This window comes from Callionymus lyra, chromosome 15 (genome assembly GCF_982586985.1).
Source record: "Callionymus lyra chromosome 15, fCalLyr1.hap1.1, whole genome shotgun sequence".
Lineage (NCBI taxonomy): Eukaryota > Metazoa > Chordata > Actinopteri > Syngnathiformes > Callionymidae > Callionymus > Callionymus lyra.
In genome coordinates, this window is record NC_141832.1 from 26,102,133 (window position 1) to 26,126,701 (window position 24,569).

General features: G+C 39.7%; 1 protein-coding gene across 1 annotated transcript in view; it reads right to left on the reverse strand.

Moving 5' to 3' along the window:
* The window catches only part of myo15aa (myosin XVAa), a 36,346-nt gene extending 15,611 nt beyond the window's left edge, over window positions 1-20,735 (reverse strand). Inside the window, exons 1-35 of the mRNA XM_087809081.1 lie at window positions 20,653-20,735; window positions 20,477-20,540; window positions 20,273-20,382; window positions 18,553-18,627; window positions 17,855-17,945; window positions 17,493-17,596; window positions 17,362-17,425; window positions 17,172-17,285; window positions 16,942-17,103; window positions 16,672-16,785; window positions 16,104-16,162; window positions 14,589-14,712; window positions 14,318-14,413; window positions 14,110-14,241; window positions 13,902-14,027; window positions 12,769-12,846; window positions 12,551-12,708; window positions 12,445-12,490; window positions 12,243-12,367; window positions 11,589-11,706; window positions 11,318-11,493; window positions 10,818-10,902; window positions 10,703-10,756; window positions 10,498-10,579; window positions 10,292-10,428; window positions 10,051-10,146; window positions 8,640-8,875; window positions 8,380-8,570; window positions 6,253-6,325; window positions 5,999-6,190; window positions 5,810-5,925; window positions 5,638-5,726; window positions 4,875-4,989; window positions 1,294-1,653; window positions 1,059-1,123 (exon numbers count right to left, since the gene is read on the reverse strand). Coding sequence (XP_087665207.1) covers window positions 1,059-1,123; window positions 1,294-1,653; window positions 4,875-4,989; window positions 5,638-5,726; window positions 5,810-5,925; window positions 5,999-6,190; window positions 6,253-6,325; window positions 8,380-8,570; window positions 8,640-8,875; window positions 10,051-10,146; window positions 10,292-10,428; window positions 10,498-10,579; window positions 10,703-10,756; window positions 10,818-10,902; window positions 11,318-11,493; window positions 11,589-11,706; window positions 12,243-12,367; window positions 12,445-12,490; window positions 12,551-12,708; window positions 12,769-12,846; window positions 13,902-14,027; window positions 14,110-14,241; window positions 14,318-14,413; window positions 14,589-14,712; window positions 16,104-16,162; window positions 16,672-16,785; window positions 16,942-17,103; window positions 17,172-17,285; window positions 17,362-17,425; window positions 17,493-17,596; window positions 17,855-17,945; window positions 18,553-18,627; window positions 20,273-20,382; window positions 20,477-20,540; window positions 20,653-20,735 — 4,110 coding nt within the window. The remainder of the gene's footprint in view (window positions 1-1,058; window positions 1,124-1,293; window positions 1,654-4,874; window positions 4,990-5,637; window positions 5,727-5,809; window positions 5,926-5,998; window positions 6,191-6,252; window positions 6,326-8,379; window positions 8,571-8,639; window positions 8,876-10,050; window positions 10,147-10,291; window positions 10,429-10,497; window positions 10,580-10,702; window positions 10,757-10,817; window positions 10,903-11,317; window positions 11,494-11,588; window positions 11,707-12,242; window positions 12,368-12,444; window positions 12,491-12,550; window positions 12,709-12,768; window positions 12,847-13,901; window positions 14,028-14,109; window positions 14,242-14,317; window positions 14,414-14,588; window positions 14,713-16,103; window positions 16,163-16,671; window positions 16,786-16,941; window positions 17,104-17,171; window positions 17,286-17,361; window positions 17,426-17,492; window positions 17,597-17,854; window positions 17,946-18,552; window positions 18,628-20,272; window positions 20,383-20,476; window positions 20,541-20,652) is intronic.
* Window positions 20,736-24,569: the final 3,834 nt, after the last annotated feature.

The window sequence follows — 24,569 nt, forward strand, 5'->3', positions numbered from 1 at the left end:
GGCACTTGTTTGCAGAGCCCATCAGTGAGTCTCTAACTTTGACCAATCATGAACAATTGTTGTGTTTTTAATGATTAGGCTTATTATGTATGATAGATGTCACAGTATAAATCAAATATGATCATTAATCCTTATATCCTTATATATATTATGAAGGATAATATCATGTTTATGTTTTTTCATGTTTATGTTGAAGGCGTGCCCAGAGCAGTGTGGCCTCATAGAGTAGCTGTCAAAATGTTGATTTTTACATGAAAATAATAAAGTATGTTTAAATGATGAATGTAGGAAAAGAGCCCCACCAACAACATTTTTCACCAGCCACCAATGGTACCACCAATAGGTGCTATTTCTACTATTTAGACAACATCACCACATTTAATAGTGTATAGTTTTAGAGAAATCGACCATTAATTTATTTTGGATTATATACATACATGTGCACATATACTAATATTTATACAGTATGAAATACATTACTAAATGCATGATAATCAAGGGTTCATAATGTTTCAGAATTCATGCCAAAGTTCAGTTCAGTTCAGTTTATTTTAAAGTGACAACAGTATTCATTATAATTACTGTTCTAACTTCATATTATTTCAAGGCCCAAATAACTACTCAAACATATACAGTGATAAATGTTTAGTTTCAGAAATTAAATCGTGCTAGAGAAAAGGATGACTTTAAGAGCTTCAAGTAAAGTTTCAATATTAGATAAAGTCATTAAAAATGACAGTTTATTTGGTTAATTCACAATTTTAATTTGCACAAAATAAAATAATATGGCCAAAGTCCACCACAAAATATACCTTGTTATGATGTTAAGTGCTTGAGAGCTAACTAAGAAGAAACAGCACTAACCATAACATGAATAAACAGACTTAAACAGAGACTTTTTTAAATGGGTTTGTGGTATCCCTTGTGTTATATCTGGTCCTGAGATAAAACACAAGTAGGTCTGTGCTCAGTTTTATGAAGAGGATGATATATTCAATCAATTAATGAACTTCAAATGAAATGCATCAGAATTTTGTCAGATCAAATAAGGGACAGACCAGAATGATAGCCTGCTGGTTGATGATGGCTTGCTGTTGTTCGTTGAGCACTGTTTGGTCTGTTCCTGTGGTATTAAAAAAAAAAAAAAATGAGAAAAACAATTGTAACTTGGGAAACTAGTCGAAAAGTGGAAACTGAGCTCACAGCATACAAACAAACAAACAATATTTTTTAAATCAAACATCATGCCTTCCATGCATTTTAAGCCACTGCACATGATCAAAACGGGCACACCTGGGATTACAGGTAAGCCTGGAGGTGCAGATCCTGGGAAGGGTATGTTCCCACCAGGGAAATTCAATGTTCCAGGAGCATTCCTTTCAGGGGGAGCAAAGGAAGGGCCAGCAGGGGGTAAATTTGGCTGACCTACAAATGTGCTTCTTGGTCGTGACACGTCATGTGATCTAGTTGGATCATTGCTTATCTGATGCTGATGACCGTACGGGTCCTGGGGCTGGTTATACTGGTTATATTGGGGTTGAGGCTGCTGCTCCTCTGGTTGTTGAAGTTGACGATGATGGTAGTGGTGGGGGGGGATTGGCGTAGCAGGAACAGGAGGCATCATTCCTCCTGCTACTGGCAGCACTGGGACAGCTTGAGTGGCAGCAAGCAGGAAACATTGTAAAATACAAATCACAGAGAGGTCTTTGAATCCACTCCTACTACTTTTGACAGGATTAACAGAACACATGTTTTCCATCATTTGACACATTATTCCAAGGTGCTCATGGAAATGCTTTGGCTGAATCTATAACAGCAAGCAGTCACATTAAATCTGGTGGGTTGGATTCATTTTAAAACAGGCTGGAGTAGATGGTATAGTATATGGAAAATGTTTAGGGTTTTCACTTCCTGCAATTAAGTGCCCTCCCTACATGTAACTTCTTAATGTGTTATGAAGCCTTAATCCCTGTATGTTTCTGTCATGTCAACTTCCTCCTGTGTCTTTGTCTCACTTGCTCCCCTGGTCACCTTGACTGTACGGTCTATAAAACCCTCATCTGTCTTTCAGTCTGTGTAATATCTAGAAGCATCTTTAGTCAGTAAACTGACCTTTTGTTGTGTTAGAATCGAGTTTGTGTGGTAGGTTGATGGTGTTGTGCCTCTGTATATCAGTGCCTTGTGTCTACTCTTTTGTATAGACTTTTATTTTGTTTAATAAATCCCTTTCTTTTTAATCCTGATCCTGTGCCTTCTGTTTTTTTCAGTCCTGACAGGGGCCAATTGGATTAATGAACTAAATAAATGGGGGTAGCAGGCTGCTCATGTAAGGATTTAGCTTTTGTTTTTTTCCACTGCTTCATTAGGTTAGATTAGATTAGTTTTTCCTTTATAAGTCACACAAGGGGACATTTTCAACACAATCACCAGTAATTAGCCACACCTCTTTATTTCTGTTCCCCTTAAACTTTTATAAACTTTCTGTAATTTACTTCTCTGCTTTTTGGTCAACTGAATTGGCACACTGCTAATATCTTGGACTTTGAATCCAGCAGCCCGAGTTCAATTCCCAAGGCCGCCTGACAGAAAGACTGAGCCATGTCTGACCCAGCAGAGGTCATCCTCCTGTTACCGTTTTAGATTTTGAGAGATATGTGACAGCAATGACTAGCTTTGGAGCTAGCCATGGATAGACAAGGCCAAGACTTGATGAGTCAACAGACAACCATCGCCAAACATGACCACCTTCTTCAAAGTCTCTCCAAGTCTTTTCAAAATCTATCTGGTGCAGTATCCACAGTCCATGACCCAAGTTCAGACAGGTTCATTTATAAAACATTCACATTGTTAAAAGCTAAAGCCATTGACCATTCGTCAAGGTACTAACAGTGTGGCAGATTATGCCATACGTGTCGAACACTTGCTGCCAAGAGTGAATGGAATGAGTTTGCCTTAGTATCAACATTTCATCATGGCCTCACAGATCCTTTTTAAGATGGCCTTGCTGCTATTGACTGCCCTAGTAACCTAGACTTTTTAATTGAAAATGCCACACACTTGGATACACTGGTTGAGAGAGCGTCGTAGGGACCGATTGACAAAAAATGTGTGGAACTACAGGTTTACCTTCAGCAGCACCTAAGCCCATCCACCAAGGAGTCCACCTTCCATCTCTATCTCACCCTGGCTGACTCCCCTACCACCTAATCCATCGTGGACTCCTTCAGCTTCCTGGGCACCCCCATTACGCAGGACCTCTAGTGGGAGCAGACCATCTGCTCCCTCACCAAGAAGGCCCAGCAGAGGATGTTCTTCCTGCGGCAGCTCAAAAAACATTGTCTGCCCACCGAGATGCTGGTGCAATTTTACATTGCGATTATTGAGTCCATTGTGACTACATCCATCTCTGCGTGGTACGCCAGTGCCACCACTAGAGAGATGATCAGACTATAGGGCACGCAGCTAAGAAGGTCATCGGCTGTAAACTACCATCCCTTCAAGACATGTATGTGTGCAGGACCCTGAATTCATCAAACTTTAAGTAGCTCCGACCTTTTCATAGATATTAACACAATCTACACCTGCTCCGGAACATGTGTGGAGTTAAGAGTTAGACCGCAGACGATAGAAGGTACAGCAAGTTTCATAAAACAAGAACAAAGGGCAAATATAAAGAGCATAGATCAAAAGAGAAAAACACAAAGATCTAAAAAGGATACAAATATCAACATACTGTATAATATATCATGTGACAAATTTGCAGATGACTTGCAGAATAACCCTAATATGACCAGTTAAGTTAAATTAGCAGGTTTAAGATCCAGATTATGTTCATGATGATGAATAATCTATGTTAATATACTTTGCTGTTTACACCTTCTTTCAACATGATGAATGTTTATAAAAATATAAATTAAATGTGGAAATATGGTTTAATATTAGGCTAAAACTAAACGATTTGTAAAAGCCATCAGATAATCTTTTTTTGGGTTTCTTTGCCTCCAATATCACATCAAAAAATGTATATTACACCTTGTCTATTGTATTATGTTCTAGAGAGGCAAGATTAACAGTCTACACTAAAGTTAGTTTGATATTAAATATTCTCTCTGGAACCAGCCGACTGTTTGTCTGCTACATGCCCGAAGTTAGCTCACTGATCACGGCAAGTCGAACTACCAAGAGCCACTTTAGCTAAAGTGGTTCTTCTGTTAGAATCTGGGCCTACTGCCCCATGCTGGCAAGTGCATCAGTCTTTTTTAACACAGTGGCAGAGCCTCGAGGTAACACATAGCGACAGCCTGTAGAGGGCAGAGCATGAGTGAACTAGAACTGCAAAATTACCTCTGGAAACATTAAATATACATCATCTGATAAATAGTTAATATCTTATATCATGTACATATGAGGACACAATATTCTAAAAACAGCTTAATGCTAAGAATTAAAATTAAATTGTTAATGTGTAGAGAAATCATTTTTTTGGTGGGAACAAGCTAAGAAGCTACAGAATCATGAAAGGCCAGTTCTACGAAGGAAAAAGTTGTTGGTTTAGTTTGGTGTAATGGAAAACTTATATTCACATCTTATTTTCATATATTCTGCTCATCTTGTTGATGTTTACAAACTTTACAACAATGTAGATACAATCATGTCACACAAAATTTTCATAATAAATTATTTATTTCATTAAAATGTATTTAAACCTTTTGTTTTAGCTCAATTGTAATTTAGATTAAGTGTAAAGTTTTGACTTTCCTTTTGTCAAAGTAAATTATTCAGAGTTTTTATTCACACCTCTTTCAAGCTCAAACTGTTGTTGTACTCAATCTTTGACATCAAAAAATGTTCGGCATCAGTCGTTCTTGTTTTACCTCCAGGGTGTATTCCAGGTGGATAAAGGCGACTTGGAGCTGCGCAGCCTTCTTCTCTGTGAATTCCTCCTCCACCCTTTAACTGTGCTGACAAACTCCAAGCTCCTTCCATGTCCTGGTGAACACAAATTAAAAGAAATAGTTACATATAACGAAATATAATCGGAGCATAAGAACCGTTTGATGCTTTCACCCCTCTGTGGTCAAGTTTGAGAAGAAAGTCAATACTCCCCATGATTACCGTACACACTGTAAGAAATGCTCAGTTAAAAAAACTCCTGCGTTGAGGAACTTGTAGGCAGATAACAGTTATTGTCCTGAGAAACCGGAAGGTTTGGGGCCTGCTCAAGAAAACATGAGAACCCCCAAACCTTAAACCCACAGTCTTGTAGCCAAGTCGACTAAGCTATGTATTCAATGCTTGACTCTGAAGGTAAAATGGTTGCTCTTGCTATTGGCTATATTACGGTAGGTCATTGAGTAACCAAATCATCCCTCTGTCTGTCCGCTTCATTCATCACCGAACACAAGCTGCGGCTCATATGTTCCACTCATCTGTCTACTCCAGACGAGAGAGGTAAGCTTCATGAAAATGTAGTAGTGATACTGCTTCTTAAAAACCTGGATGCATGGTTTTTAAATGATGAAGAGGTCAATGTTGGCAAATTAATAGTTTCATTTACAGATAAAATGCTCACATCATAGAAAAAACAATTTGATTTAAAAATAAACCAAACTGTTTTTCGCTTTAGTCATGAGTTACCGTGTTGCTGTCTAACAGCACAGGCTCAAACAGACAGTCCAGGTAGTGGTCCATCGCTCTTTGAGTCTGATCGCTAAAGGCATCTGACTCTACAGACAAGAAGGAAGGGTATTACAACATGTTGGAATGTAAAAAATTGCGTATGTGGCCCATGTTGATAAATATGGAGTACCATGGCTGTAGTAGCCGTCAGAGTCAGGCAGACTATAAGCTGGCCGGCTGCTACCAGTAGAAGGGAAGGCTGGTGTCAGCTCCTCATCTGAATCAAAGCCACTTCCAAACAAGGTCCTGAAAAAGAAAATTAACACCAGTAGCTCCTCTTTATGACTTTGGACTCCAGCAAGTTCAAATGTTCACTGACAGGCTTGTGTTGGTCCTGACTTTAGCAGGGTTATTAGTGCTGATGATGAAGTAGCTCTTCCGTTTTGGGAAGTCATGTGGAAGCTCTAAATCTGCAATCAGGTCCATCACATAGTCGTGCCCCGCTAACTCCACCCACTGGCTTTGTTCCTTCATCATAATGGAACTTCCCCTGCACCACTCAGACACTCCCCTGTGCAACAAAATAATTTCAACGAACAGACAGCTTTTAGGTGTAACATGATATAACAACACCTGTGACGCAGGATGTCTCCAGTTAAATCTTCCCCGCTCGTCCAGGAATGAACCGGGCACATAAATGACCCTCCTGTGAGGAAATGATGGCAAAGAAAGAGTTGTCATTAGAGTCCAATTTTGAGATTATTATTTTAATATTTTGTGTAATTGTGGTTAATGTTGAACAGTCATGAGTAAGTAAAACTCCTAAGTAATTTGAACAATTTTAAACGTTATTCTACATTGTAGGGATGAACTGCTTTACAGCACTGGGCCAGAGATAGTGTTTTTGTATGAAGAACTAAAGGATGTTTCAGAGACAGTTGTCCAAACCCGAGGCCTTGAAAACTGAGAAACAGATATTTTAAGCCATGGCCACCTGGTGTGAGCTAGAAGCTAGACTTCTCTTAGTGGGATGGTAATAACACAACCCCCTCCCACCAAAGCTGGAAACTGAACAACACTGGAAAGGGATATGTAAGAAAGAAAGATCACATAACAATGATATGCAGTGGATAATAACTTTGAAAGCAGACCACAACAATCTACTTGAACAAGGTTCTGTGACCATCACAGTAGCTGATATATAAGAAAAGATCTACAAATTACAGTCCAAATTAACTAAATCCTGAGAGCAAGGACCCACTAAGGATGGCTGACTAAGGTCTGTACAGTCAGGTTCAGAAAGATCCCCGGGAATCAGCCCCATTCAACTATCTAGCAAACATCTGCCAAACGTGTCAACCTAGCATAATTGCAGGTGAGATAGGTGGACACATGAATCAGCAGGACACAGAAAGACATTGGCAAAAATACAAGAGTAGCAAAACACCAGATGCTGGTTGACAGGAGGGTTGCCTGAGACCGAGCTGCCTTGAGGCCAATTGCACAAGTCTCCTACAAATGTGGTGATATCTGGCTCAGTTCTTCATAATCCTGAACCATAAGCTAAAAAAAATCAAGTAGACTGACTACTAGATGCAGACTATGTATTTTAACTGTGTATTCTTCTTTTGTTTAAGCGCTTTGTGACTAAGGTCTGCAAAAGGCGCTTTATAAATATAAATAACTTAGATACTACTTACTTACTTAGAAATAGATCAGCATCAGTTTTTATGGACGATACCAAGCTGCATGCCAAGAGTGAACAAAACCCGGCTACTGAATGTAGAAGTTGCTCACCATCTATGGGGGTTCGTCCACATGAGTGAGTGATGTCATTAGAGGAGCTGTTGACATCCCAAACGCTTCCGATTACGGACATATAAGCTGCAGAGCCACTATCCAGAGGTAACATCAAAGCTACATGAAGTCCAGACGGTGGCCCAGAGAGAAAACCATAAAAAAAATGAATGTCTCATTCAATGAAAAATATCAAAGAAACCCACAAATGTGACTGATATAAACAAGTCCTACTATTGCTAAAGGGGGCTAGAGTGAACAGGACAGCATGAGCAATGGGCCATTATCATGGCGGCACAGGACTAGGACTTGAGAAAGGAAGCAATAAAGGACATGATCTACCACACTATGCACAATCCCAGATGCAGGCTGTACAAAGAGGGCCCTAGAATAGTCAATCACCTAACATCAGGATGTAAGATGCCGGCAGGTGAAGCATACATGGAACACTATGAACAGGTAGATGGTATAGTGTACAGGAACATGCACAGGTCAAGATGTGAAGAACTTCCCAGGCCACCCACCCGCCTGGAAAAAGGGTTCGGTGAGAGGGAGTTTATACATTTGCCAACTGATATATCAATATATAACTACTTATTTCCTTCAAACCAGCATCAATTCTAATAGCAACACACATAGTTAGAGATCTTATCTCTAAATTATAGTCAGGTGTATGATCAACAATTGATACCAAACAGGTGAAAGGTTTGTTGTGTGAGTCCGCCAAGGAAACTTAAGGGTATTAGAGTCGAAAGGTGTTCAGCAGTTCCATTAGCTCAAAACTGAAAGAAACCACTGGGAAACAGATACACTCATCTACTGTTCAGAGACCTATGGCCAGAGGTTGACTTCATTTAAGAATTGCAACCAAAATGCCACTTGATTATACAAAAAACATAGAAACTGGATTGCAGAAAAATGGCAATAGGTGCTCTGGTATGATGAGTCAAACAGTGAAGTTACCATCAAAACAGTGAACATGCAGAACAATGTTTGCTTTTTTCCTGTTTGCAGTCCACTCTAAGAGAGTCAGCGGGTAGATGCGTGCACTCTCAAGGGTGGGCTCAGTGATACACTGCATCTTCTGATTGGCCTGGATGAGTCTGTGCTGCAGTAGCACCTGAAAACCAGCAGGGGCATGGTCTGATACAAACCTAAAGGAGAATCAAATATGTAACATGAGAAAAAATTGATTTAATTTTCATTTCTTGACTTGTTCTTACTTGAGCAAATATTTGTCCATGTCTATTGAGGGAGCGAAGCAGCAGATGCACGCCAGCAGCAGCAACCAGCCTCTCTCTGTGTTGTCGAGGTTTGTGTTCCTCCACACCTGGTTGACAACTTGTGCCAGAATTTCATCCCGCAACCCTGGTGACATCAGCCCGCGCTGGATGATGTAATTTCCAAACAAGTTTTCTAGTGCCCCATTTAGATAGGGGTCCCCCATGAATCGTAACACCTAAAAACATTTTTAAGGGTATGAAGCAGATCTGGACAAAATGAGACTCAAGGGTTAAAAGTAAGTAAGTAAGTAAGCAAGTAAATAATGGCAAAGTGGCCATTTAACTGACTTTATGTGGCTCCTCAGTGAAACTATAAAAAGATAATGAACCCCAGAGGCTGAGCAGCTTTGTCAATTGTTTGCTAGAAATCAACAATGGCTGAGTGAAAACACTTTGCAGCTAAATGTGAACAAAACTGAAACTCTGGTTATTATTCCTGATGATAAGATTCCAGGGTTGAGTCAGTACTTAAGTGACTTAGGCCAGTCTGTCAAACTCTGTTAACCCTGGGTGTTGTATTTGACAAAGATGTGTCTCTAGTTCAACACTGCAGAAAACTGACCAGAAACGGTTTCAATCAACTGAGAAAAATCTCTAAACTGATCTTGAGCTTATTATCCATGAGTTTGTGTCGTCTTGCCTGGAGAGGAAAAGCCTGAACAAATAGAAACGTCTTAAGATGTTTCTTAAAGGAGTCAGTAGACTCCATCAAGCACAGAGAGAGAGGAAGATCGTTCCAAAGCTTAGGAGCAACAGCCTGAAAAGATTTCTCTCCTCTGGTCCTGAGTCGTGTGCGTGGAACCATAAGTAGATTCTGATCCACAGACCTCAGAGCCCGAGCTGGGGTGTAAGGCTGGATCAGATCAGTGATGTAAGGAGGAGCCTGACCATGAATAGCTCTGAAAGAAAGAATTGTGACCCCCTCTAGTAGAAGAACTCACATTTCTCCGATCCTTAAATCTCTTCACTGGCTGCCAGTTTCTTTCAGGATCAACTTTAAAATTCTGGTTCCTACTTTCAGAGCTATTCGTGGTCAGACTCCTCCTTACATCAGTGATCAGGACCAGAGGAGAGAGATCCTTCCATGCTGTTGCTCCTAAGCTTTGGAACGATCTTCCCCTCTCTCTGCACTTGATGGAGTCTACTGACTCCTTCAACAAACAGCTAAAGACACTTTTATTTGTGCAGGCTTTTCCTTGATTTTCTGAGACGCCTGTGTTTTTCTTGGTGTTGTCTTGACCTTTTAAATATATATTTTATTGAGTATTGTTTGATTGTTTAAGCGCTTTGTGACCCTACTTACTTACTTACTTTCTTACTTAATTATAATCTAGAGATTTTTCTGACTTACCATGTTAAACATTTCAATGGCTTCTGCTCTCAGGGGTTCCTCCACACAAGTCAGTGACGTCACTAGAGGAGCTGTTGACATCCCAATTTTTGGTTCCTATTACAAACAGATAAGCTGCAGATGAGCGAACGTCTTAAAACAGGGGCGCCCATACTTTTTAGGCAAGGATTTGAATTTAAAAAGCTATTTTTGTGTTTGTCTTAGTATCATATGCTTTACATGTAAACAAGGTTGGTCTTACCTGGAAGTAGATCTGGACATAGCGGTAGAAAGGGTAGTTGTTTATGTCAAGAGGAAGAGTGAGTTCACATGACAAAGATTTCTGGATATGAGGCGTTTGAAGGAGAGCCAAGCAATCTGAATGCAACTCCCTTCTGACTGCAGAGAAGCAGAAACAACCAGTTTGTCCTTTATCTATATCAAGTGACAGAGACAATGCTTTCAGACCTTGAGCTTTCTGCAACAGGGAGCCCAGCTCTGCAGGGATCACCAGACGAGAGACATTCACCACCTCTCGCCTGCTCAAGTCCTGAAATACGGTTTTGGTTAAATTGTGAAAATAATTAATCATCTAAAATATTTAGCAGCAGCTTCCCAACAATTAGAAAATTAGTTAATAATCTCTGTGATCCAAACATAGATATAATCCTACCATCTCTCTTCTTCTCCTCTCTTCCTCCACATTTCTTCTGCCTTCAAACTTCCTCTGAAAGCATAAATGTACTTAACACAAAATAAAAGAAAAAAGGTTATTTAATAAACAGTACCTTTATATATTGCTTGCGACTGACGTACATTTTGACGATGGAGCGGAACCTGACAAGAACCTGCCTTCTTTTCATAAAAAGATTCCTAGAGGACATCACGTCAATAAAAAATTATAAATTTAAAAAAAGTATCTCATAACAAAAGCACCATTTTTTGTTGAGCATTTTCAGTAATACATTCTTAGTTTATCTAACTTACGGAGAGATTTTCTTCAGTGCTAATTTTTCATGTTCCAAACTTTTAGCCAGACAACTATTTAAAAATTGTTAAAAAATACTCTGCACCAAAAGTATTTTCAATTGTACAACAATTAGTGAATTTAAAAGTTTAAATAAATAAATAACAATTAATGTATAATCAGAATCATAATTTAAAAAAATAATACATGGCATCACTTACACAAGCATTAATCAACTGAAGAGGTCTTCCAATGAAAATGGTACCACAGCAGACTTTGCAGGCATTTAACAGATTAAGTATCAAGAACAAGATATATTACCTCGCCAAGAAGCCTCTGCACCGTGCCTGCATGGCAATAATCTTGGTGCGAAAGGACACAAAGTGCTTCCTGACGAAGAACATGCGGGTGTAACGCTGCAGGGTGAGAGCTGCGAGATGGCGGGCACATTCCATCTTATACTCCAGCAGCTGGTAAATGTCTTCTTTTAAAAACAACTAAAGATAATGAAATATGGGTGAAGTGTCCCAAATTCGGGATGTTGTCATTTACTTTTCACCTGGTTTTCATTAGATATTTTAAAATGATTTACCTTTGTCACTCCAATGTGGTACATTCCAGGTGTGAGAGGACACAGTTTCTTGAGCATCCTTACGCAGTTCTCTCCAGTGGCCTCTGGAATCTCTTGAAGCGCCACCAGAGACTTATATCTGTGCATATACATAGATTATGTTGAAGAGCGAATCTTTATTTATTCAACAAAATCCATACTCAAGGTCATTTACATGGTAAAAGTAATAAAAGAAAATACATACAAATGGATAAAGTAATTTAAATGCACACACAGAAACTAGCCTCGAACTATTAGTCATGGACACACACAATCACAAATACACATATTTGAGAGGACATGGGAAGTGCTATCATAGGACCGCATATGTCCGAAGCCAGATCCAGGGCCATAGTGTGCAGGTAGTGGCGTAGTATTTTTTTCTATGATATATTTCTAGCTGATCATTATAATAATTTTACTCTAACGTCATGCTCACTATAAGAAGAGTGTTGATCTGATTATTGTCTGAGAAGAGGAAGACAACAATGAGGTTCATGAATGTGGTAAATAAAGATGAGGACAAATGTTTGAAGAAAGATAATAAGAGGTAAAGCAAAGCAATATTGACACATCACATGCCACCCATGTGTGTGTGTGTTTGTGTGTGTGTGTGCGTGCGCGCATGTTTTATACCTAAAAAGGAAAGCATAGAATGGCATACGGACTGGATATCCATCTCTGCGGATTCTAATGGTCTCCATCACACCCGAGTGCCTCAGTTGACTGTCGACCAACTCGTCCTCAAAAGCACCAGGTTGCTGTTGATACTCAAATGGGTCACACGAAATGTAGTTCACAAACAACGTGATTGCTTTTATGAAAAGGAAATAACTACCTTCATATGATTTGGTTTGATGCAGCGCACAAAAAACGGTTGACATCTGTTCAGGGAAAATAAAACGACAATGAAGCTCACATCATTGCACATTTTGTTCGCTCACCGATCCATTTTCTCCACTAGTTCTAGCAGGGACATTTGGAACTTGCTGCTGATGGTGGCAGCTTGGTTTCGCCGAGTAATGGTGCTGCTTTTTCTCATGTGAGATCCTTTTTGCTGACCAACGACATCAGCATGAACCCGGAATAGGTTTGAGACCATCTGTAAAAACATCAAAATCATTATTTAAACCACAGGAATGTTGATCCTGCTGTTTCTTACCTTGTTCCTGCTTTGAATAAAAAGTTCCAGAACATCCTGTCGGACCTGATCGTAGTTCTTATCCAAAAATGCATGAACCTGGATCAGTGACATTGAGACATTATTGGAAATAAGGCATTTAAAAAATATATTTTTTGTATTATAAATTAATCATCAATTCTCACATGTTCTCAAATATGTTTTCTTACCTTAAGAAAGTTAATTGATTTATAAATATTCGTATATAAATATTTTCAGTTCATCTTCAATATTTTTATAATTATTTTCCACATATGCTTTAATGAGAATTGGAGTTTATATAATATATTTATATTTATATATTACGTTTTAAATCAAATAACGATTATTATAAATAGATTTTATTATTTTCATATTATTACATTATTTTGTGAAAACAAAACAAACCAAAATTTAAAGAACCCTACACCACACTAAGGTGGTAGCTTGAGGTCCAATGATCCCAGGAGCTAAGTTTTGACCATGTTACTTGGGGAGTCCTGTGGGGAGTGCTTCGGGAATATAGGGTATCAGATACCCAGATAATGGCTGTGTTCTCTAGGGACGGAATCAGCATTTACGTGAACGCTGCACTGACAATGTTTAAAAGGGAGATATGCAAAAAGGATGTATTCAAGTCGACCTACCTACCATCCCTACCCTCACTCATGGTCACGTATGGTGGTAGTGACAGAAAGAACTAGATTGCGGATGAGAAGCCTAAATAATTTTCTCCGGAGGGTGGCTAGGCTCTCCCTTAGAGATAGGATGAGAAGCCTAGGATACCTGGATGCCTAGCTGATGAGGTGTTCAGAGCTTATCCCACCAATAGGAGACCATGTAGGAGACCCAGGATACGCTAGAGAGATTATGTCTCTTAGCTGGCCAGGTAACATCTATGGTTCCCCCGATAAAAACTAGATAATGAAGCTGAGGAGAGGAAAGTCTGGGCCTCTCTGCGAAAGCTGCTGCCCCCATAACCCAACTCTGGATGACGTGGTAGAAGATGAGATTATATAAGATATTGCTTGTGTTTTAGTTTTCTGCTTAAAAGATAATCCCACATCTGTAGGCCTCCTTTGACCCTCGCCTTACATGTTGAAAAACCATGATTTACGTTATTACAAACTTGGTACCTGATATGTCACTCGTCCTGCAAAGTGCTTAATAGTGAATTCAGGAAGGGGCATTTTTGGCTTGGAGTAAAGAGGGTTACCGCCATGCTGATAGTGACACTTTTGGAGGAAAGTGTGGTCTGTTGCCTAGAAGCACATGTCCAGAATTGATCCAAGTTTACAGTTGTTTTGTTAATAAAGCTGTGTTTAGTATTTTTAACAATTTTACCTGTGGAAAAAAACTTTGATCATCGAGAATCCTCAATATCCCATGAGGCTTTGCAGCAATGAGGTCAATGCAGGGCTGGTTGTCAATAAACGGGATGTCCTGCCAAGGTATCTGTTCTCTACTGTATTCCTCCTTTTTGGTGGTCACAAAAAGCACATTACAAATGTTCATTTTACTAATAAATCTGAGTATCTGTTAGAGGTCGTACTTGTTCTTCCTTGAAAACGATCTTGTTGAAAAAGAATTGCAGGTACTCGTTGGCATAATTAATACAAAGTTGCTCAAAGCTGTTGAAGACCAGATCCTGCTCTTTTAGACACACACACACACACACACACACACACACACACACACACACACACACACACACACACACACACACACACACACACACACAAACACATCACATAGAAGTTATCATGTAGGCATCAGGATAATCCTTTAATGTGTTGTAAAATCAAATGTTACGAGTATTTCACCTCAAATCCGTAAATGTCCAGGATGGAGATGGAGAGAGTGTGATGGTGAGGATACACCTGAGCGTTTATTCTCTCTATTAGCCAGTTGAAGAGCAGCAAATACAAGATCTTGGAAACTGCATCTCTGAATTCACAGAAATAGCATTTTTCTTTCTTTTTTAAACACCCTACACAACATCACACTTATAGATCTACCTACTTTTAGAATCAGAGTCATCATTTGAACATAATAGGTATGCAAAACTGATCTAATTAAAGTACATTAAGTTACTAAAAGTAACAGTTATTTTTAAAGCGCCTTTCTAGACTAGGGTCACAAAGCGCTTGAACAATCAAAAGCAATACATAGTTAAAAAATACCTACAGATTTAAAAACTCTTAATGGCCAAGACAACATAGAGACAAACACAGGAGTCCCAGAAACTAAAGAAAAGGCCTGTCCAAATAAAAAGGTCCTAAGTTGTTTCTTGAAGGAGTCACTAGACTCAATCAAACACAGAGGGAGAGGAAAATCGTTCCAAAGCTTAGGAGCAACAGCCAGGAAGTATTTCTCTCCTCTGGTCCTGAACCCTCTTTGAGGAACCATCAGACCTCAGAGCCCGAGCTGGGGTTTAAGGCTGGATTAGATCACTGATGTAAGACGGAGCATGACCATGAATAAATCTGAAAGTAAGAACCAGAATTTTTAAATTGATCCTAAAAGAAACTGGTAGCCAATGCAGGGTTCTAAGGATCGGGGAAATGTGAGTTCTTCTACTAGAGAAAATCGTTAGGCGCATTTATACCTGAATCAGCCGACATCATGATGTCACTGGACACTTCCAGTAAGGCCGTTTCAGTAGAGTGATGTTTGCGGAAGCCAGACTGAAACTTCTCATGGATGTCGCTCTGATCCAGGGATAACGATAACTGCTCAGAGACTACCTTCTCCAAAATCTTGGACAACAATGAGAGCTTAGAAAAAGGCCTGAAATGATTGAGGTCAGTCGGGTCTAAGCCTGCTTTTTTGAGAAAGGGTTCCACAATGGCATGCTTAAATGCATTGGAAAAAACACCAGGGGCCAATTACATCAAACAGCCTAAACGGAAGGGCGAGCAAGAGGAGGGTTTCATCTTGGTCACCAGTGCCGAAATATCAGCCAGTCACATTGTTAAATGAGGACCACGAGCTGTAGACAGTCTCAGTGACAGCAGGGGTTCCACACAAAAGGGGAGGGATTTTCTCTCTGACCAACTTAATTTTAAATTAAAACTAGTTTCTGAATGTAATCAGATCTGGCATTTTCCATCATATTATTGTAAGAGCATTGTTAGTATTTATTGAGTTATTTCTCATATACTGTATGATAAAACTGCTTGTCATTTGTATAGTATATGTTTAAAAAATATATATTGAAAGTTGCATTCAGATTTTTTTGTTACCGATCTGAGGACACATTTATTTGACAAATAGCCATTAATTTATATTTTGTACTACTATGCATGATATTTAGTAATTCATTTTAAAACAAATACCTGGCATCGACTGCGCTTTCCACAGTTAGAGGGGTGTATATTTTATCTCTCATTGTCTCCTGTGGAAAATACACCTTTACCATCATTAAAAAACATATCTTCAAAAGCTTGAATGAATAAAACAAGTCAATATCAGGTTATTATTTCTCAACATTGTTTTGAAACATATTGAAAGAAAATCTGATCAGAAAAACATTGAAGCCCACAGAAAGATGTATAATATGTTCCAAATGTCATCAATAAAAATGTAAAGTCAGACTTCAACAATGTACACTACCAATGCATGCTAGCACATGGGGGTAATAAGCTATAAATTAGTACACAAAGAATAGACGCACAGAGTAAAATAGCTTTAAGAAGTAATACAGCACCAACAGCTTCTTTTTCCGTGTGTGGGATCATTGGCCTGCTGTGTAAGGAGGTAAACAACACTGAAGGTGATTCAATATCTTCAGCATACGTAGGTAAGAGAGACAAAGACAAAGATCCTGTCTGCATGAGGTCAAGCTGTTAAACTGAACAAGAAGGGAATGACGGCTTTCATTGTTCTATAATGAGGAACACTGACTGTGACTTTGTAAGTGATCGATCTCTGCAGACCCTCTGGAGAAATCTGCAGCAGCTCGGCAACCACTCGGATCTCCTGAGCGCTCACGACTGTCGCCACATCCTGACCCTCACCCTGCAATGAGCAAGATTAGAAATACTTCACTTCCTTATCTCATACATTTATCATTCTCTTTCAGGGTTAGGTCGCCATTAAAAAGACAATGTTAGGTCATCAATGAATCCCTGCATATGTTTTAGGAGGAAAAGAGAGTGTCAGGTATGACATCACCTGATATCTTTGAAAATAGACATTCCCAATGTGCAGAATGGAAGATAAAACTTTGAAAATAGTTGACTGGTCATCAGCAGAAAAATGGAGAATCTCCATGGCTCCCAGTAGACGGCAAAAGTCCTCAGCATCATTTTTTCCAGCTATCCCACAATCCCCTCCCTGTGACGAAGACACATACAGATCAGGTTGAACTTATATATGAACGCCCGCTAAGAGTAAGGGCCCACCTGGTTGAGATAATAGTAAGTCTCAGCCTCCTGGAGATAAAACATTTGCTTCTTTTGTGAAGGAAGACCTGCCAGCATCTCATAGAATATATGATAGTTCCTCTCATCTTTGGCCTGAGGGAGATAACAACCAGATTTAATGTGACCTTTTTATAATTTGACATTTTCGGACTTCACATTTTAGCGTCACCTGGAATACAATGCGTGACTTTTCCAGCAGATACTGAGAATTTATTGCACCACAAATCACACCCCTGTGAAATAAAGAATGGAATTTAGGGAAAGGCTTTTAAAAACTGGTGGAAGATATAATAAACTCACTGCTTGAGGAAGACTTCAACATATTTCCCAAAGCGACTGGAGTTATCGTTCCGCACAGTTTTGGCATTTCCAAAAGATTCCAGCAGAGGTGCAGCCTCAAGTATCTCCAAAGCAGAAAAAATAACATCATGAAAAGCAATCCAGTGATTAGAAACTTAAGTCGGAGTGACCAAATAGAGATCTTGACACTATTTTTTACACATTCAACACACAGCTGCAAAGATGTTAGTAAAATGGCTTCAAAGGACCAACTCAGGACACAATACCTCAATCTTTACCAGGGACAAGCAGCAGAGATAGACATAAAATGATTGTCAGACCTGTGTGTTTTTAATAGGGTGATTTAGAACTTTGTTGGGTACCTGTTGTCCTATAGTTCCTTTATGATGAATTGATGCAAGGAAGTGAAGGACTAGTTTTGTGGCCTCAGTTTTTCCAGAGCCGCTCTCCCCACTGAAACACAAGAACAAAAAAGATGTGAAGAATCAGCACAAAACATTCAGTCACCATGTCAATCAGACCTGCCTGTCAAAATTCGAAACAACTTACATGTTCTGTATATTTATATATTTTGTCTGTATCCGTTAGTGAAGGTGAGTATTGGTAGGCTACAGCAATGAAGTGTAACCATAACATGCACTTTGAGGTGCTGCACCTTGTACTGGTCACTTAAATCATCAATTATTAGACTCTTCTCACCTTGCTTCACTTCTGTCTGGACTCTTTGTCTCGTTCCACTAAGCAATGTGAGATCAGGGTAAAGTTTCATGAGGTGAGGCCTTAATTCGACATTTACGTGAACCCTCCTCTCACACGCTCATACACAAATGAGAAGGGCGATCTGAGCTGCAAATCGCTAAATAGTAAACACCACGGCATTTGAGCTTGGCCAAGGAAAATCAAGGTTGTTTAGAAAACAGGCACCTTAACAACATTCCATCGAAACGGCAATTGTTCTTCACTCTACATAGCATTATTACCCATTTTGGCGACTGTTACATTGCCTAGTTTGTATGGTATTAATGAGCAAGAATTGGTTATTAAACGATAAAAGACTTACCTGATGATAATTACTTGGTTGTGTTTGGCATCTGTCATTTTAGAATAGGCAGCGTTTACTACGGCATACAAATGTCTTCATGGGAGAAAAAAATGAAAGTTTTTTAAATAAAGTGTTTTACTTTGATAGATATCTATACAATTGTACCATGTCTCTTACCATGACCTAAGACATTACATAAATCCACCAAGGAGCCAAATTCATTAAAATACAGTATATAATTCAATCAATAATTGGATTAAAAAATGTAACTTACCTACCAGTAATTAAAATCAAGATGTAAAATAGCATCTTAACTGCAACAGCTAAAGGTATTTGACCCTTGTGCGGTCTCTTGATCAAGGTGACCCGGTGGCTCTGGGTTAAGATGAAAGACCTGCCTGTCTTCTAGAAATACAAATGCAGTTGGTGAAGTTGTTCACCTTGACCCAGAGATAAAACAAGGGATACCGTGTACATAGTTGATTTCGGCCTCCAGGTCACCTTGAGCCAGAGATTATACAATAATAAAGTTCTACCTAACCTAACAAGGGTTAAGATAGTGGCCATCCTGTTTTCAAAGCAATAACAATTGTTACTACAAACTGTCAACTCTGAAGAAAAAGATTTCGCACTATAGTCACGTTAATGTATTATTGAGATTTTGGGAGGTCCAGGATAAAGCCATGTCCATTGTCCATCAGAGGCGACGAGGTGGATAGTCAACAACTATCAGTAAATAAGTTAGTTAGTAAGTAAGTCATTTATATTTATTGAGTGGCTGGACAGTAAACTGGACTGGTCACCGTTCAGTTCACATCTGCAGGAAACTCTACCAGTCAGTGGTGGACAGTGTCCTGTTTTATGCTGTGGTTTGTTGGGGATGGACAGGTTGATCAGGACTCACTGCTAACAGTTACAGAGAGGAGATCTCTGCCTAACTACTGTCCATCATAGGTGAGGAGACATCCTCTGAACACTGTCACAAGTGAGCAGATAAACAGATGGAGCACAAAGGATTCTTCCCATATGCTATTAGGCTATATATAATTAGAGGTTTGGGGGCAGAAGTGGAGTGAAAAGACGTATTCCATGTTAATCTTTGTATCCTTTACTTTGTTATTTTTCTTTGATCTATGTTCTTTATCTTTAGATTTAGATGGTGTCATCTTGCACTTTCTTCTTATTGCACTTTGTTCTTGTTCTTGTTTTTTGTTCTTGTTTTGTGAATCTATCGTCTGTGTTGCTGTATGCTGGAAAAACCATTTCCTGAAGGAGATCTCCAGAGGGGTCAATAAAGTTTATCTAAGCTAATCTTTTATTTGTGTTATTTTTATCTTTGATCTATGTTCTTTATACTTAGATTTTGCCATCTATCGCCCTTTTTATTGCACTTTGATACTGTTTTACGAAACTATAATAATAATAATAATAATCTCTATTTATATAGCGCCTTTCTAGACCAGGGCTATTGTCTGTGTTGCTTTTAGATGGAAAAAAAAATTCCTGAAGGAGATTTCCAGATGTATTAACAAAGTTTATCCATCCATCTTCTTAAATGCTACACCTCTTGAGCAGTAACAGCAGGTAGCCATACAAGAGAATGACCTCTAACCCCTTCAAATCTTCCTTCATCCAAACAGAACTAAATAACAAGCCTAAAATCCATTCTGAGTTGGTTAATTTATATCAATCCAGATTTAATTTAAAAACAGCCTCCTTGGAAGAGTTAATGACTTACGGGGGGTTCTCCCCAAGCGAACGTCCTTTGTACATCAGCACATTGTCTGTCCCGTAGATGTTGAACATCTTATATGGGTTCACAGAGACCAGGATACTACCTATGTAAGTCTGAGAAAAAGATGAAAAAAAACATGCTTTACATAAAATAAAACCAAACTATATGGAGCCAGATCTGCTTTTTTTTTTAACAATGGATACCTACATAGATGAGCTCCCTACTGAATCTGTTCTTCAGGTTCAAGAGAACAGCTCCTTCATGCATCTTCCTAGAAAGAGAAAATTGTGTGAAATGTTTAAATTTCCACCTTTTGCTTTCAAGATGTCTCCTGGAATGATAGAATGTTTTGCAAATATTTTAAATAAGTTGAAATATCTTACTCTAACTGGGTCATATCTTCGACTCCATCTTCCTCTAGCTGGTTTCTATGACCTGTGGTTGGTCGGCTTCTAATAGAATACATCTGAAAAACATGAACTTAATAAAAACCTACAGTACATGTACATTGTCCTAAATGTTTTCGTTCTCAAGGTCCAACAATGCAGAGACACATATTTATTCACGTTACCAATTAGACAAAAAATTAATCAATTATTAAAGCATTACCTTGTCAAACCAGTTTCCCCGCGGTTCGTCTTCTCTTCCTAGATTCCACTCTCCTGGTCCAGGCTGACATGAACGGCCATTTACACTTTGTGGTTCTGATAGCTCTCCGTCACTATACATGGACCATTTATTGAGGTTTTGTACTGATCCATGGGGTAATAGCCTTTCCAGGTCACACATATTCATATCGAGTTGATGTAATATAGATTTATTTCCAAGGCCTTGTGCCCAGTGCTGTTCAGGACAAGACCCATGCATGGGGGATGACACTAAAGGGAATGATGATAAATTGAATGAGGCCTTTTGCAAAAGAGGATTTTGCAAGGCACCTGATAAATTTAAAGAATAAGACTGTGGGCTAGTGGGGGGACCTAGACTTCCACCAGCAAGACGATAGTTTACCTGACGGAGATTTTGATTCTTTGACAAGGCATTAGACAAGTCCATTTTTTTTGGAGCAAAGGTTGGTTGTGTGCGAGTCATGAGTGTGCCATCTCGTAAACAGTAAAGGGCTGGATTGGATTGGGAGTTCTGTATATTTAGGGCGTTGGAAAACTTCAGAGTAGGTGGTTGATTAGTAACGATCGGTGATAGTGGCAGTGGATAAGAAGCACCGGGTATACTTGTGTTTAACAACGCAGCAGATAAAACAGGAACAGAAGAAATAGAAGACTTAGGTGTTGAGTCTTGTGTCGGATTCCTTGAAAATAATGATCTATCTGAGAATTTCAAATTAGCCTTTTTCAGATTTGCTTTCATCAAAGCAGAAGATAGTCCTGGCGATCTTACTGAAGATTCATGACTCCGCACCTCTTCTCCAGGTCTTAAAATAATTGAACCATCACTTAGTTGATAAGAGGCGTTCCGAAGATTTTTGTTTAGGAGGGCAGAAGATAGAACAGAAGGTGAGGATGTTTGCTGTGCATGCCCACTGCCAAATGTTAAAGTACCATCAGGTAATTTGAATGAAGTTTTGTTCATGTTAGGATTCAACAGTGCAGAGGAAAGAATAGGAGAGGAAGAAAAGGGAGTGTGGGTCGACTCTGTCCTGGTAACCAATGAGCCGTTGGGTAACCGATATGTAGCCTGTCTCAAAGAAGGATTCAGCATGGCAGAGGACAGATTTGGAGAGGTCAGCGATGATCTCTCCAAATCAGCAGGTTCACTTGTCATTATCAATGAGCCATCAGGGAGGCTGTAGTTTGTGGGATTTTTGCTTTTTTTCTGCAAGGTGTTGGCCAGCAAAGAATGCGACTCACCACAAACTACACTACTTCCGATATCATTGTCAACTGTATGTGCAGGAGAAAATCGTGAAAGCACATTTCCTGGAATTTTCATCATTGATCCAGGCATTAGATGGGGGTGCAATCCACCAGAAAGAATGGTACCTGAATTAAGTGCAATTTTCTTAGTTGCAGATGTGGGTAGTGTGACTGAAGAAGAATGATGCAGAAAAGGCGAAACAAACGAAGCATTTAGAAGCTGAGCTGTAATAAGAGAAGGGGATTGGTGTAGTGAGTGAGGATGAGAAGGAGCAGATGATCCTAAAAGACACTCATTTTGTAATTCTGTTGTAGGAGAAGTGTCACTTGAATTCCGTAATTGGGGATGTTGGAGTTTATTCCCAGCATTTGGTATTTGGTTTTGAGAAAACCGTTGTGGTTGGGGACTGTTTGTTCTATGCTCAGGTGGATGGTTAGTGAATGGGTGATTAATAGAGGAATTAGGAGGAGAAAATGTTCCTACCATCTGGGAATTTGGAATAGCACTTGTTAGCATTGGAGAAGGACCTGGGTCGATTGTTGCATAGCTATATTGGGCCACAGTCTGAGAAGTTTGTTGAGCACCACTAAGAGGATTTAGGACAGGTGTGGAAAACTGAAAAGGCATCGGCCCAAAACTCTGAGGACTTATCTGTGGTAAGAGAACTGGAGGATAAACTCCATGTTGGGAAAGTAAGGGCAATGGGCAAAAGCTCTGAAATTGTTGGGCAGATGGAGGTCGACCCTGTAGTCTGTGCAGTGTTGGTTGTGGTGAGTGAGGGCCTCTCTGCTTCAATGAAGGCTGTGGAGACACAGGAGGACCAGCAGCAGGAGCCCTAAAAGATTGCCTGGTGGGTAGAGCAGTCTGGGTGCCTGCCATTCTTACTAATGGATGTCCCCTACCTACAGGTCGTTGAAAACTTCCATTTCTTTCCCTGAATCCTAGTGACCTGGAGTCAGTTTGAAATAACAATGGGCTTCTAACTTTTCTTGCCAATTCTCCTGAGGTAGATGCCGGGTTTCCTTTGATTGAAGATCTTAACGGTGCAACATGTTGAGTAAAAGGGCGAGTAGGATGTCTACTGCGTCGTGATCCATATGGATTTGCAGGTGATGGTTTTACAGCACCTGTTGGTACTGAACGTCTACCCAACATGCTACCTCTCATCCTACGAGTAGAGGGCTTTGTGGGAAACAGGCGACCACTCATACCCGAGTGAGAAGGAGAGGTGGGATAGTGTCTTTTTGTGGTTGTTGAAGGTGACAGAGATCTGTCAGGGGAAATTGGGCTCCCTCTTTGAGTAGGTGAATGAGTTGGTGAGTGGGGTCGCCCACTACTGTACATTTCTTTTATTCCTTTTGATAACTGGGAAGGCAAAGTCACTTCTTCTGGGCGGGATTGCTGCCTTCTTGATAGTCTTGGGGAAAGTGTAGGACTTCCTTGCCTCCGAAATGATTGACTTGGCGATGCTACTTGACTTGAATAAAGGGAATGTGTTTGAATAGATGAATGAGACTTGTGGACAGTAGAAGGCCTCTTCCCCTTAATTGTAGAGGATCGGGCCATTGATAAAGGCCCTCTTCTCTGTAATGATGGAGAGCCAGGTGAAATTGATCTCCTCCCTACATGGATAGAGGACATTGGTCTTTTGCCAATGAGTGAGCTTTGGTAGGGAGGTACATCACTGTTGATATGAGCGGAAAACTGCTTTCCTCCTTGATTATTAGCATTAAAATCTCTTAAATAAATTGGAGAATGAGGAGCGTATGATGATGTTGTCAAATGTTCTCCGTGTAGCTGTGGGAAAGGCATAATCCTTTTTTGTTGAAACCGTTTAAGTAAAACAGGGGATTGTTGAGGGGAATGCACCATTGGAGGCATTTCTTGCTGTATTGAAGGAGCAAGAGAAGACATGTGATCTCTATTAAAAATAACTTGATCGCAATTGTAAAGCGGTTGGTAAATTCTGGGGGCAATCTGTTCCGTTGAGGGAGATACAGATGATTGGCCAAAATAAGCAGATTGGGATAGATGAGGGGAATGAAAATGATATTGCTGGCCTAATTGCTCATCATTGGCTGTCTGCGAAAGATCTGGAACGGAACCCTGTTGATCAGTGAATGGCAGGGGGTAGTTGGAATGTGCAAAGCTGTAGGAAGGAATATCTGACTGATATTGCAAACCTGGTACAGAGATACTGTTTTGGGGTACTGTTTGCAGAGAAGGAAACAGCATAGGAACATAATGAGGAGGTTGCTGCAGATGTTTCGCATCCAATCTTTGTTTTCCAAATTGCTTTAGTTGAGGCCTAGGAAGTCTAAACTGTTCCAGCAGAGTGGGCTCAAAATTTTGGTAGGCAAGCTGATGTTGTCCAAAGATATTTCCAGTATCAGCAGAGCCCAATCCATCGTCCATTAGGACAGTG